Source organism: Halichoerus grypus, chromosome 8 (assembly GCF_964656455.1).
Source record: "Halichoerus grypus chromosome 8, mHalGry1.hap1.1, whole genome shotgun sequence".
Lineage (NCBI taxonomy): Eukaryota > Metazoa > Chordata > Mammalia > Carnivora > Phocidae > Halichoerus > Halichoerus grypus.
The window spans coordinates 25628601-25642480 of NC_135719.1; the positions used below are offsets into that span (position 1 = coordinate 25628601).

Consider the following 13880-nt stretch of genomic DNA (forward strand, 5'->3'; position numbering starts at 1 on the left):
TAACACGTTCAAGCTGATGGGAACACTATTTAAGCCAGGGTAACACACCGCAACGGAGTCTTTCAAAAACCATCGAGAATCAATCTCTCAAACTTCCAATAGCTTGGTGAGGCTTTCCTCAGCCTTCCAAACAATGAGGACTAGTCAACGTCAGTGCAGAAAAATTTTTACCAGCAAAAAAATTTTTACAATCCAGTCTGTTAATACTGGTTTATTTGCAATCCAACTTCCTGAAGACAGCAAACAGTGGTATTGGCTGCCCTCTGCAGTGGGCTGGTGAATTCAGCAAAGTATCAAGATCAAGAAAATGCCAAATGCATGCAACTAATTCTTCTTGAAATCCAGAAATGCTGACAAGAGAGTGACTTCTTAAATCTAGGATTTTTAAAGTCAAGGGTGTGTGGGAAAGTAACACACCACCTCCACAATCACTCAACCCCAATACGATGTTTGGTTGTTTTCTGGGCAAGAGTAAGCTTGCTTGTTGATTTAAGACATCATGGGAATGTCTGAGGTTAACGTCCTTCATTGCTAAATCAAAAACCCACCATAGCAGCAACACTGTGAAGCTTCTCAGAGAGTTCCCTGGACCGAGAGCTTCCATGGTGTATGTTTTTAAATATGCCCACGAATTCTTTGAAACCAGTCCTGTGGAGAAATGGAGTCTAAATTTTCCTTTCCTCAAATATGACCTGGCCTTGGTCACCTGGATCCAATGAAGAAAATGAGGTTGGAAGTGGCATAATGTGACTTCTGCAGGTGGGTTATAAAATGAGACACAGCATCTGCCTAGCTCTCTTATAAGCTGCTCACCCTTGAAGTCCAGCTGCCATGCTATGGGGAGGTCAGGCCCTGTGTAGGTATTCCAGCTGACAGGCCCAGCTGAGGTCTCAACCAACAATCAACATCAACCAGTTGATTTTATATGTGTTACTTCAACCGTGTGGGGTGAGGAAGTCTTCAAGAAAATTCCCAACTCTGGCCACATCTGTCTGTAACCACAATAGAGACCCTAGGTGAAAACCACCACCTCGCTGAGGCCAGTCAACTCCAAAACCATAAGCCATAATAATAATCAATAAACATTGTTGTTTTAAGAGAGAGGTCTGCAGACTAAGGCCTGGTGATAAAATCTGGCCTGCAACCTGTTTTTCTACAGCCTGTGAGCTCAGCTGGGCTTGGTACATTTTTAAAGGGTTGTAAAAGAAAAAAACAAAGCAAAGAATAATATGTGACAGAGACCATATGTAGCCCTTAAAGCTGAAAATAGCTATTCTGTGGCCTTTTACAAAAAAACCTTGTCCAACGCTGTCACAAGCCATTAAGTTTTCAGATGGTTTATTATGTAGCAACAGATAACCGGAACACATGGTACTTTTGGAACATAAGAAGAGGCCATTGATAGGCAAATGCTGGATTTATAGCATCATAAAAGTCACACTGAAAAGCCACAACTCAAATATTACCTGAAAGTCAATACTATTCTATCAATAACTGCTATCATACAATATTATCTTTTCACAAACACGTTGGCTCAACCAAAGCAAAAGTGGGGGTAATGTGATTCATCAACCAAGGAGAGTATTTTAAACGTGTGCCTCAGATTTGATTCTAAATTAAATTTCAAATTCTTGGAGGCTTATTAAAAACTTTAATAAATGTAGCTGGCATTTGCCAAGTCCTTACTATTTTCCAGACACTATTCTGCACTATTTCATACGTATTACTTCATTTAAGCCTTGTGACAGCAATTACTTCCATTTCACAGACGAGGAAACTGAGACCAGGGAAATGATCTAACGTGTCCAAGATTACACAGGTAGTAAGTGTGGAGCCGGGATTTGAATCTAGGTCTGACTTGCATCCACGAACTTAATCACTACACTCTGCTGCTCCTCTCCAGAAAATGTCTAAGTAACACATCGGTCTTGGTTTAAGGATGTAGCTGGCTTCATAGGGAGGGCAGCACCCACTGACCTCTCTGACCAGACTTCCCTGCAGGCTAGTCAAGGGTGCTGTCCACCCACTAGGAATCATGTCTGGAACCTGGGTCCCCTTGTCTTTCCCCTGGGACCCAGGATCTTCGGCAACACCAACCCTATTTTCCTGTTGAGAGGATCTGAAACTCTTAGACCAGCCCCAAATAATGGTTCATTATAAGTTCTTTCTCCCAAACTATCAAAGACTTCCTCACACTTTTCCTCCAGTTCCTATCAATCAACCCATGGAAAATTATGCTTGCCAAAGGGATGGCTGTCAGAGGAGACACAATATGGGTTCTTCATTGCCAGCCCTTGGCTAAACAAAATCAACAGGCTGATCAAGAGTCAATCAATATTAAAAGGATATCCAGACCATTGTTAAGACCAGTGATCATGGAAAATGAAATCAGTATCAGTTTTCTCATCTGTGAAATAAGAGTGATAATACCTATCTTTATGATTTATTGTATAGACTGGAGCCAAAATATACAAAGGGCCTAATCCAGTGTCTGGCATTCAATTAATGGTGGCTATAATTACTATATTTTTAACATAGAACATGCCTCTCTTTCAGAGAGCTGGTGATTGGCCAATGACATTTCAATGAATAACTGGAAAAGCTGTTAAACACAAAGATCCACATTCATGAAACGAGACCTAGAGTAAGAGTTGCTGCTTACCCATTGGGTTACACATTTTCCACCTCCCTTTATCATAAGCCTTTTCCACATTGGAAGGTGTTGTTTTAATTATTTATAAAAATGGCCCCCCCCCCCACTATTTTCTCTGACTGAACTTGGCACAAACAACTGGAGATCAATGTAAGAAAGAGACTTCAACAACGTGCCAAGGCCACCTCAGCACGGTGCCCAAAGGCATGGCCCAGCCCCTCGTCTACTCACCAGAAGGGAAAGATAATGAGGCGGCTGATGAAAAATATGGTGGAGAAGATGAGAAACAGGGCGTTACAGGTTTGCTTCCATCCGGCATAAGAAAACATCTTAGCAGACTGAAAACAAAGAAAGCAATTGCATTCAGATAAAGTGATATTAGAATAAAACTCTGAAATTAAATATTTATAAATGAAATGATATGATGTCTGGGATTTGGTTCAAAGCGGTCTGTGTAGGGGGGGTGGGGGAGAGGGATGGATGGGGAAATTGACGAAATGAGGTTGGCCATACTGGTAACTGGTAACGCTGGAGGATGGGCCACTGGGTCCATTATGCTCTTCTCTTTGTCATACGTTTGAAATTTGCCATAATAGAATGTTTAAAAAAAGATATGTTCAAATGACTTTATTTATTTATTTATTTATTTGTTCAAATGACTTTAATACTACTCCTGTCCTTCACAAGCACTCCAAGTTAGCACAATGTATGCTAGCATGCATTTTATTGGGGCACCTGTTTATTTTCTCCATTTAACTGATTGGAGAGCTGGACTGGAGAAAGGTTGAGCTGTGAGCGAAGTCCTGGGCTGGGCTGGGCTGGGCTGGGCTGCGCACGTTGCAATCAAGGCAGCTAACAGAGGGGGCCGAGTGAGGAGGCTGCTCTGGGGGCCCTGTCCTGGTTGAAACAAAGTTGCAAGCACTCGATTTTTCTCCATTTACTTTATGCTAGTCTACACTGCCCGTATGATCTATATTGAAAAAAAGGAGTTACATAGTCTTTAATGTGGTAGTAGAAGGTTAATTGATGAGAATTGTCTCTTGCATTATCTAGTGGAGCCAAGGCTGCATGGAAAGTGTCTGGACTTGGGGGTGGTGGGAGGTGGGTAGGAGTTGATGAGTGTAGGTCATCCCTCCAGAAGCGTGGCTCAGGTCAGGGTGGTTTCGGGACTGAAATTGGCCCAGAAGCTCAAAGCCACTCTAAAACAAGAGAGGCAGCCTATCTACACTTCAGGAAGGGTTTACATTGCATTTTCCATACTTCGCCATATTAACCGTGGGATAAGGATAGGATCAGAGTGTGGAGTGGCAGGGGGCCCAGAAGGGAACAGCCTCAAATGCTGAGGTGGAAAGCTAGTCTGCCAAGGGGGTGGGAGGTAGGTATGGGGAGATAGGCCAGAAATTTAGCGTGCCTGAAATGGAGTGAGAGTTGTTTGAAGAGTCAGAGGCCAGGCTAGGGGAGCTAGCTAGAGATGTGCATAGGCAGGAAGAGAGTGCACTTGTGAGGGCAAAGTAGCATTCCCTGGGGTAAATACACGCACAGCATATTCTGGGCTGTGCAAGGATGGAGATCCGACAGTCCCCTTGCTCCTTTGCTAAGCATGAGTCAGGATACTGTTCAAGTGTTGGGTCCTGCATCCAAACTTGAACATGTGGAAAACCAGAGGATCAGGAAGATGCATGAAGAAGACAGAGGTTCCTTCTAAGTCAGAGTTGTGGATGTCAAGGCTGTTTTTCCTTGCAGAGAAAGAGCTAAAAAATGACCCACCAATTGTCTTGAGGAATATGAAAGATTAACGGTCACCATATTTAGGAGGGTCTAAACAGGGGCGAAAGTTGTACCATATCTGGGTTCCTGCCGGAGAAGGCAATGCTAAAGCCAACTATTCGAGGAATCTGTGGATTAGGCATCTTTGGAGGAGATCAGAAATCAGCCCTATGCCACCACTTAATGTTCCTCTTCCCAGCTGGTGGAAGGTACTGGTCTTGCTCATTGAACCTCAGGTTAGATCATGGCTTGTGAATCAGGAATGATTCATGATCGTTAAGAACATGAGGCTGTTCTCATAGTTTATCCATGAAGGGACCTCTGAGTCTGACATTTCATTTTCCTTCTGTTTTTTGTTTTTTTTTTTTCCACCTAAGAACCTCAGAACATTTTCCAACAGTAATGAGCTAAACCTCACAATATACCCTAAGGGGTAGATATGACTTCTCATATTACCGCTGAGGACAGAAAACAAAGCATTAAGTGATTTGCCCAAGTCACCTAGGGAATTATAGCATGTCAGTGATGGGGTGGGGGAGGGTGGGCAGGGACAACCCAGAGCTTATCCCCAGTCTCCACATCTAACTGCCTTTTAACAACACAATGAAGCTGTTTTTACAGGGGACACACACCAAAGGCTAGAGGGTTAGAAGCAACAGAGTAGCGTATAATTCTTAAGTCATGACCAATGTGGTCTTAATTTACAGGCAGGGTTACTCAGATATGATCAGAGGAGGAGGTAATTATAACAGATATGGCTACATTCAGACAGCAACACACGGGAAAACTGGCACAATTCTTCTGCTAAGCCATTTGCTGCCCCAAATAATCTTGACCTTTGGAAGGGGATTTACATGTCTAATGGCATTTACACAGAAGAAACAAAATTCTGTACACATCTAGTATTTTAACAGTAACCAGTTGCTTTGAAATGGTTTCAAATGACTTCTGGTTACATCTAGAACAGGGTTTAGCAAACTACCGTCCAGCCTATGGGCTAAAGCTGGTCACCCTTTAAGGATGGGTTTTACATTTCTAGAGGGGTACAAGAAAAGAAAGAGCAAACAATCAGAAAAGAAGAATATAGGGCAAGAGATCCTATGTTGCCCACAGAGCTAGATTTACTATCTGGCCCTTCACCAAAAAGTTTGGTGAACCTTGATCTAGAAGAACAAGATCCTATCAAATTGAATTTCTCCCATACCAACTTATATTCAGCTATCAGCCGTTCAAGAGGCAATCCTGAACATGAGATGGGTTAGCATCCTTTTCCTCAGCTCCATTATAAATGAAAGTATTTAGAGGACAAACTCCTGGCTCTGGGAAATGTGGCCCTAAGTACAGCAGGAGAGCTGGCAGGCAAGAGGGCTGTTGGGTCACTGCCTCAGGGCAAACAGGGACCCATAGGAACAGAGACAAGTAGAGAAAACAATCCTAATTTGCTTTGTTTCTCATGTTTTGTGTTGTTTGGGACTAGGAAGTCTCTTGTTTTAATGTCCTCTGCTCCAAAACATTCCTTCCTTAGAAAATAAATGTCATTTGAATAAACATCAGCTCTCATTCTTTAAAGCTGGAGGAGGATCAGCGCGGGGCCAGTGCAAGCATCCAGTGGGTTTTTGGCTTTGGCTTAAGTAAATATATGGTACCATCCAACATTAAGAATCCATGATGCCACAAATCCACATTTTCCTTTTAAAGGATTAGAGTTCATTCCTTCCTCAAATATCTCAGCTGACTGCCTGAGCTAGTATCTGCATGCAACTTTTACAAGTGGGACCCCATGGGTTAACATCTCTCGAGTACCACGGAGAAGACTGGAAACTAAACAGTACAAGGTTTCGTTTCTCTAAGCTTGAAGGATCTGAGGACCCAGAGACATGCTCGGACTTTGGGTGTTTTCAGGACGGGGAGCCCTGCGAAATCACTCACAGACCATTCTTCCTGCGAGGAGTCCCAGAAACTCAGGACATGGTATTGTTATTACTTTTTTTAATGGCAAACGTTTACCTCCAGCCAAATGTCAGCCACATCATGCACAATCATCACGAGGGTCCCACTGCGAATATAATTAGCACACCAAGAGAAGCTCATCAAGCTAATAGCAGCCAGGTGGTGGATGACATGAGCGAGAAAATCCTACACAACGAGAAGAAAATGGAAGCTATTAAGCAAATGCAATTATTTCCTAATCACTGGAAGAGCTAACAACAACAACAATAATAATATTGTTTAAAAACCAACAACTTACATCTGAATGTTTTGAAATTTGTAAAATGCTTTCACTTTGATTCTTAAACACAATCCTTGTGAGGGAACTAACACATATTACCCTCACTGATGAAGTCACTTAACTTTGGGACAGCTTTGAATAGTTGTCATCTAAATCCTAACATCTGCTCTTCTTTCCACTGCCCCACGCTGGATATATGTACACACGCCCGCACACACACACACACACACACACAACCGTATACATACACACACATTCCTGTGTATATTTACATTTATCCTTTACTCCCTAATTCCAAAAAGGAAAAAAGACAGATATACAATATAATAAAATTACACAACCATTAAAATAAGAGTTACCGCATACGAAACAAGTAACAAATGTAAGTGCAATATTACCAACCCTGAGCTAAAGAAAGCTACCACAATCGAGCATAAAAACTTAAACGTTTTCTGCAAACAAAATATACAAATGGCCAACAACTACACAAAAAGACACTCGACCCTCATTAGTTGTCAGAAAAATGTAAATCAAAACCACCATGAGATACCACTTCATCCCCACTAGGATAGCTATAACAAAAATGATGGACTATCACAAGTGTTGGCAAGGACGTTGAGAAACTGGAATGCTTATATGTTGCTGGTAGGAATGTAAAATGGTGCAGCATCTTTGGCAATTGCCCAAAAGGTTAAATATAGGATTATCGTATAGCCCAGCAACTCTACTGAAATAAAAATATGTCCATGCAAAAACTTGTAGATGAATGTTCATAACACCATTATTCCTAAGAGACAAAAAAGAAAACATCCCAAATAGCTATCAAGTAATAAACAGATAAATAGAATACAGTATATCTAAACCATGGACAATTATTTAGCACTAAAAAGGAATGAAGGATTGATACATGCTTCCACATGAATGAACCTTGAAAACATTATGTGAAGTGAAAGTGCCAGACGCACAAAAAACCATATATTATGATTCAACTTATATGAAATATACAGAAGAGGCAAATCCATAGAGACAGAAAGTAGGTCAGCGGGTTGCCTAGGGCTGGGGAAGTTAGGAGAAATGGGGAGTGACTGCAAAAAGGTACAGGATATCTTTTGGGGGGGTGACAAAAATATTCTAAAAATGACTGTGGTGATGAGTGCACAACTCTGTGGACATACTCAACACCACTGAATTACACACTTTCGATGACTGCATTGTACAGTGTGCGGATACCTCGATAAAGATGTTTTAAAAAACACTTAAAGATTTCAGTTTCCTCGTAGCCAAAGTAAAAGTGTAAACATGATACTACTAATAATAGCCCAACTTACTGAGCACTTATGGTATACCAGCTTAATCCTCACAACAACCAGAGAAGACAGAAACTATTTTTAGCTCCATTTTACAGATGAGGAAATCAAGTTTAGGGAGTTTAGCCAGCTGCCTTGAGAGGTTAGTGAGTGGTGAAGCCGGGGATTCAAACCTGGGCGTTCCGACTCCAGAGCCCGTGCTTTACCCACCTTCCAAAAGTCTTATGTCTCTGAAAATATGTATTTACAAAATATAAGACATATATTTACATTTAATTTTTGAAAAGGTACCCTATGCACCTATATATAATAAAGAGAAACCAACTACTGAAAAATCAGATGTGGGAGAAAGACAGGATCATTATAGCCTTGACTCACCTTAGTATATCTATGAAGACCTTCTAAAAAGCGATTATCTTCAATTCTCTCCCTTGAGAAAATGACTCAATTACATTTTGATGTATTCTTAGCCCAGACTAAAGTTAATGACAGTTCATCTACAGCTATTGCTGAGTTTTATGGAAAAGGAGATTATTTCTATCAGATTTTTTCATAATATGTTCTTTTACTTACATTTTATAAGTTTTCTTTTAAGATCTCCTGTTGACTGCAGTTGATTGAGCCCCTTAGTGATGGATAGGGTGCACCATCACGCACCCGAACATCACTTAATCAAGTCGGCGTGGTCTTATCTCCTTAATACTGAGTTCAACTTAGCTTTATTTATCACACAAATTTTGCCACAGACTGACTTTTTAAACAGAGTGTAGCATATGAGGTATATGCCAAGAGTATTTATCATTTGATCTGTGTTGCTAACATATATGATAAAATCTTGTGATTGCATTGAGAATCTAATATGGTTTTCTGCATCAGCAAACGGTTCCTAAAACGCCTCACTTTGTTAACTCAGAGGATACATTTTTTTTTTTAGCATGCCTGTGGCTCAATTTCCCTACATCTAAAGCAAAGCCAAGCATGCCCAAAGCAAAGTTTCCACATAAAGATCTTGGATGAATTAAGGACAACGTGTATTCAAAGTCTTTGAATACATCAAAGAATTACTATAAGGTGGTTTGTAATCAACTAAAAGATGTGGCTGCAGAATTAAAACTACTAGCACCTGTAATGAAGAACATCAAATGCCCGAACCCAAAGGGAAAAACAGACCACATAAAGGGGAGTTCTCTTCCTACTGAGCAAGAGTGGAACTTCCAAGTGAAAGTGTCTATAGTTTATAATGTTTCACTGCAAATACTTATTGAGGCACCAAAACATGAGCAAGTTTTGCACCATCCTATGTGCTATAAAATGCAAAAAGGCTATGAATTGAAACTAACATACATAAGAATACAATTTAAAGATTAGGATTGGGGGCGGGGGGGTGACAATTTTTGAAAAAGTAGATAAAGTAGCTTTGTAAATAAGACACTTACCTAAGGGTGCCTGGGTGGTGCAGTTGGCTAAGCGTTCGAGTCTTGGTTTCAGACTCTTGGTTTCGGCTGAGGTCATGATCTCAGGGTCCTGCGATCGAGCCCCACATCTGGCTCTACGCTCAGTGCAGAGTCTGCTTAGGATTCTCTCTCCCTCTCCCTCTGCACACCCCTCACCCTGCTTGCTCTCTCACGAGCTCTCTCTCTCTCAAATAAATAAAATCTTAAAAAAAAAAAAAAAGGTACTTACCTTCCTCTTGACATCAGAGCCAAGACTAAATATCAGAGACCAATAAAAACTCATCTCCAAAATATAGTACCAGTACTGGGATGGCAGCAAGGGCTAAGGAAAATGAGAGTATTTGCTACTTTAGTATCACCGTATAAACAACTCATTTTAAGGCATGAAACTATTGTTTATACCTATTTATGTTCCACAGAATTCCCCCAAATGATGATGCTTTAAGATTTCCATCTCTGAGGGGCACCTGGATGGCGCAGTTGGTTAACAGTCCAATTCTTAGTTTCGGCTCAGGTGGTGATTTCAGGGTCGTGAGATTGAGCCCCACCTTGGGCTCCGTGCTCAGCATGGAGTCTGTTTAAGTTTCCCTCTCCCTCTGCCTCTGCCCCTCCTCTCTTTCTCTCTCTTTCTCCCTCTCTAAAATAAATAAATCTTAAAAAAAGATTTCCACTTCTGAGAAGGAATCAAAGATAATATTTCAAGGCGTTTTATTTCTGAAAGGGTAGACAAGAATTCCAAAATCAAGTTAAAGTGTTTTGTTTAAAAGTTAATAAAACGACAACAGGTGTAATTGCCTTGTTTTAGTTGACTGAAAGTTAAATTAGGGAAAACAATTTCAAAAGCTTTTACTTAAGAATATTGGTAAGTCTGTTCTGCTATTCCCACAGTTCACCTTGTTTTATGTTTCTTGAATACTACTCAAAATCTGATGTCCTAACTTCTCTACTGGTGACAGCTAGTAATCAGAAGTGGCCTATCCTCAAATGGGGCAGTAATAAAATATATAAAATTATTTAAGTACTCTAAAAATGTCTTCTGAAAAAAATAAAATTTCTATATCTAGAATTTTCCTTAATAATTTTATAGTGTCCGGTGTGTGTGTGGGGGGTGCTTATTTTAGCTAAGTTGAGACATTATATTACTTGGTGTGATGGATTGTTACATCAATGCCTCCAATGAATTTCACCTTCTGATATTCATGTATGGGCATAGTCTTCTCCATCATGACCATGAACTTGATCTTGGGCTTTGGTGAATGGAGCATAAGCAAATATGATGCAAGCAGAGACTTCATAAGCACCAGGTAAGAAACCTGAGCTATCTTGCTGATAAGAGCAAAATAGAGAATCAAGGTACCCACTGCCAAAAATATGAATGAGGACACCAGGGACGTGAGCCATTCCCTAGCCAGCCTACCAACAGACTGAAATACAAGCATGAGCTCATTTAACACTACATGGAGCAAAAAGAACTGTTCAGCTGGGCCCAGCCCAAATTGTTAACCCAAATCATGAGCAAATAAATGGTGGTTGTTTTAAGGCACTGCATTGGGGATGGTTTGTTATGTACTAGTAGATAACTGATATACCTCAGAAGTTCAGAGTAAGTTGGAGGTAGAAGAATAAGATTGGAGTTTGACCTACATATTGCCTAAGTATTTTATGGTCTAACCTTCTTTGATTCTCTAATGCTGAAGCTAATACATTAAAAGGAATAATTTTCTGGTCAACTGATCATCCTCTATAAGGTCATAATAGAATGAGACAGAGTTTTTGCTTTCTTCTATGTCAAACAAGCATGTATGAGACTAACTCTCCTAGTGAAAACTAACAAAGGATCTGGGTAAAATGCATAAAAATATCTCTGCGAAGACATCAAAGAGCAACCAAAGCACCCAGAACCTGTGAAGCTTTCAAAGAGAAAATGCATTAAAAATGAATCTTTCTTTTCTAGTGAATCCTTAATCCAAGAAGTTCCATAGACCCTAAGTGGGATAAATTCAAAGAAAACCACACCAGTGTATAGCATTAGTCAGCATTTGCCAATTTATAAGCTGTATGGAGTCCAGAGACTAAGAAGTAGAAGAAGTTATATAGGACTTTTGGAAATCTCATGGTCCTAGGATGCAAATTGGTACCCAGGTCCAGCCAAAGAAAGAGTCCTGGTAAACACTGTAATCTTTTATCAAACCACTAGGAAAACACCCTAGGAATATGGATAAGTTGTAAATACATCTGCCCTCAAAAAGACTGGAATCCACATTGAATCAGCTCAATCACATACAAAATGAAGGTGATCTGTCTCTACTCTAATGAATAGAAGTGAATGTAAATCTTCTCAAGAGGAAGATAATATCCTGAGCATCTATACTTTTTCATAAACAATATCTATTATTCAATCAAAAGTTACCAAGCATAAGGAGACAAGAATAAAAAAAGAGAACAGACCCATAGGCGATCAAGACATTGGATTCCTCAGACTTGGACTTCCAAATAACTTTAAAAACTTGGTTAAAATGTGGAAAATTTCAGTAGAGAACTGGAATCCACTAAAAAAAAAGGGTTAAATGAAAATTTGAGAAGTGAAAAACATAGTAACTAAAATTTAGAACTCAAAAGATGTGTTTCACGGCAGTTTAGATAAAGGCAGCAACAAACTAGAGAACATGAAAATAGAATATATCCAGATCTGTGAAGGGTCTGAGATTTTACCCTACTTGCAAGATAGCTTGCCACAGTTTCATAGGGGCTAATTGAAGATCCAAGACTCCTGGGTCAGAGGTAAAGGATAGCGTATTATTCACAGTAATAGTAGTTGTCAGAGTATCAATATTTGGGACAGATCTCCCATCTTAACTCATAGAGGGCTAAGCAAAAAGCATCAGATGACATCTGCACATACCATGGGTTGTAGTACAAGAGAGGAACCCTGAGCTAGGAAACCTGAATCTTTATAATTGATAGTAATGTGTCTACCCTTTGCTCCAGAAGGAGATATTTCTATCTTCCAACGTTGTCTGCTATACAGAAGTCCTTGAAAGATAGTACAGAACAAAAGGCAGGCAGTGCTTTTCTTCATAAGACATGCAAAAATGCAAGAAATCCATGGAGAACTGTCTCCCAACAAACTAAAGCTCAGAGAAGCAAGAGGATGGAAAATATTAGAAAAAGCATAAGAGACATGTGGGACCTAGTGTAAACATCTAGCATATTAGCACATCTGTAATTGAATTTCCAGAAAGAGAAGAGAGAGAGAGAGAAAAAGGAACAAAAGCAATGGCTGAGAATTTTCTAAAACTGACTGAAGATATCACGCCACAGATTCAAGAAGTTCTATGGACATTAGGCAGGATTAAGTCAAAGAAAACCACATTTATGCCTATCATAATAAAACTTGAAAGACAAAGACAAGATACTGAAATCAGAGAAAAAAGACATTCTGTTCAAAGAAGCAAAAATAAAACGGACAACTAAATTCTTAAAGAAAATGATGGGATCCAGAAGGCAATGGAATGCCATTTTCAAATGCTAAAGGAAAATCATTGCTAACCTAGAGTTCTATACCCTCAAAATATATCCTTTAAAAAATGAAGGCGAAGTGATAACATTTCAGAAAAGCAAACCAAAGGGACTTCTTCAGCCAGAAGGATAATCGTCCCAGATGGAAACATGGAAAAGCAGGACACAAGGTGGAGCACAGAGAGGATGATTTGACTGTTTCCAAAACACTAATAGCAATGACTTGTAGCATTTTAAATATTTGAAGGAGGAAATGGGAGGAGGGTATATGAAGAATTCTATGAAGAATTCTAACGACTTTTCAGTGACTGTAAAGAGGTTAGAGCATTAATTTTTATTAGACTCCAATAATTAACAAATGCATATAGTAATGTCGAGGATAATTACTATAAGCACAAAAGGATGCCTAACTAAAAAGCTAATGTAAAGGAAGAAATGGAGTAATAATTTTTTAAAAAACTTGATTGTCCCATAAAAAAGAAAGGAGAGAGTACAATAAAAGGAAATGCACCATGTATTACAAATAGAAAATAAATCATAAGATAGGAGATTTAAACTCAAATATGTAATTGCATTAACCATAAACAGACTAAAGGAACAACACAGGTGATAGGTAAGTAAGGAATAAGGATGAGTAAGCTCTGGTAGAGAAAGAGCCGAAGGATTGCACAGACGTGGACAGAGAGTAGGAAGGGGACTCGGACCTAACTCAGGGGACAATTTGAGGGCCTCAAAGCTGAAGGAAGGGAGGACTGTATCAGAAGGGACTTACCTGCCTGGGATAGCCATTCCACACCTCCCAAAGGTCATATACCCAAGGTTTCTGAAAAAACAAGGAACCAAGAGAGAAAAAGTAAGTTTGTCAGAGTCAGAGGCTGATTTCAGCAGAAAACATAAGCTCTTCCTGATGTCATTGACAGGGCCACACATAACAGTAAGACTGCTGTTCC

General features: G+C 39.8%; 1 protein-coding gene across 4 annotated transcripts in view; it reads right to left on the reverse strand.

The window, feature by feature from the left end:
- Positions 1 to 13880, reverse strand: part of CERS3 (ceramide synthase 3) — a 100403-nt gene that overhangs the window by 37077 nt on the left and 49446 nt on the right. For 3 of the 4 annotated variants that reach the window (XM_036091862.2, XM_078078957.1, XM_036091863.2), the window contains 4 exons: positions 13703 to 13753; positions 9641 to 9733; positions 6428 to 6556; positions 2885 to 2991 (listed from right to left, as the gene is read on the reverse strand). In XM_036091862.2, coding sequence (XP_035947755.1) covers positions 2885 to 2991; positions 6428 to 6556; positions 9641 to 9733; positions 13703 to 13753 — 380 coding nt within the window. The remainder of the gene's footprint in view (positions 1 to 2884; positions 2992 to 6427; positions 6557 to 9640; positions 9734 to 13702; positions 13754 to 13880) is intronic. The other variant, XM_078078958.1, reaches the window with a different exon arrangement.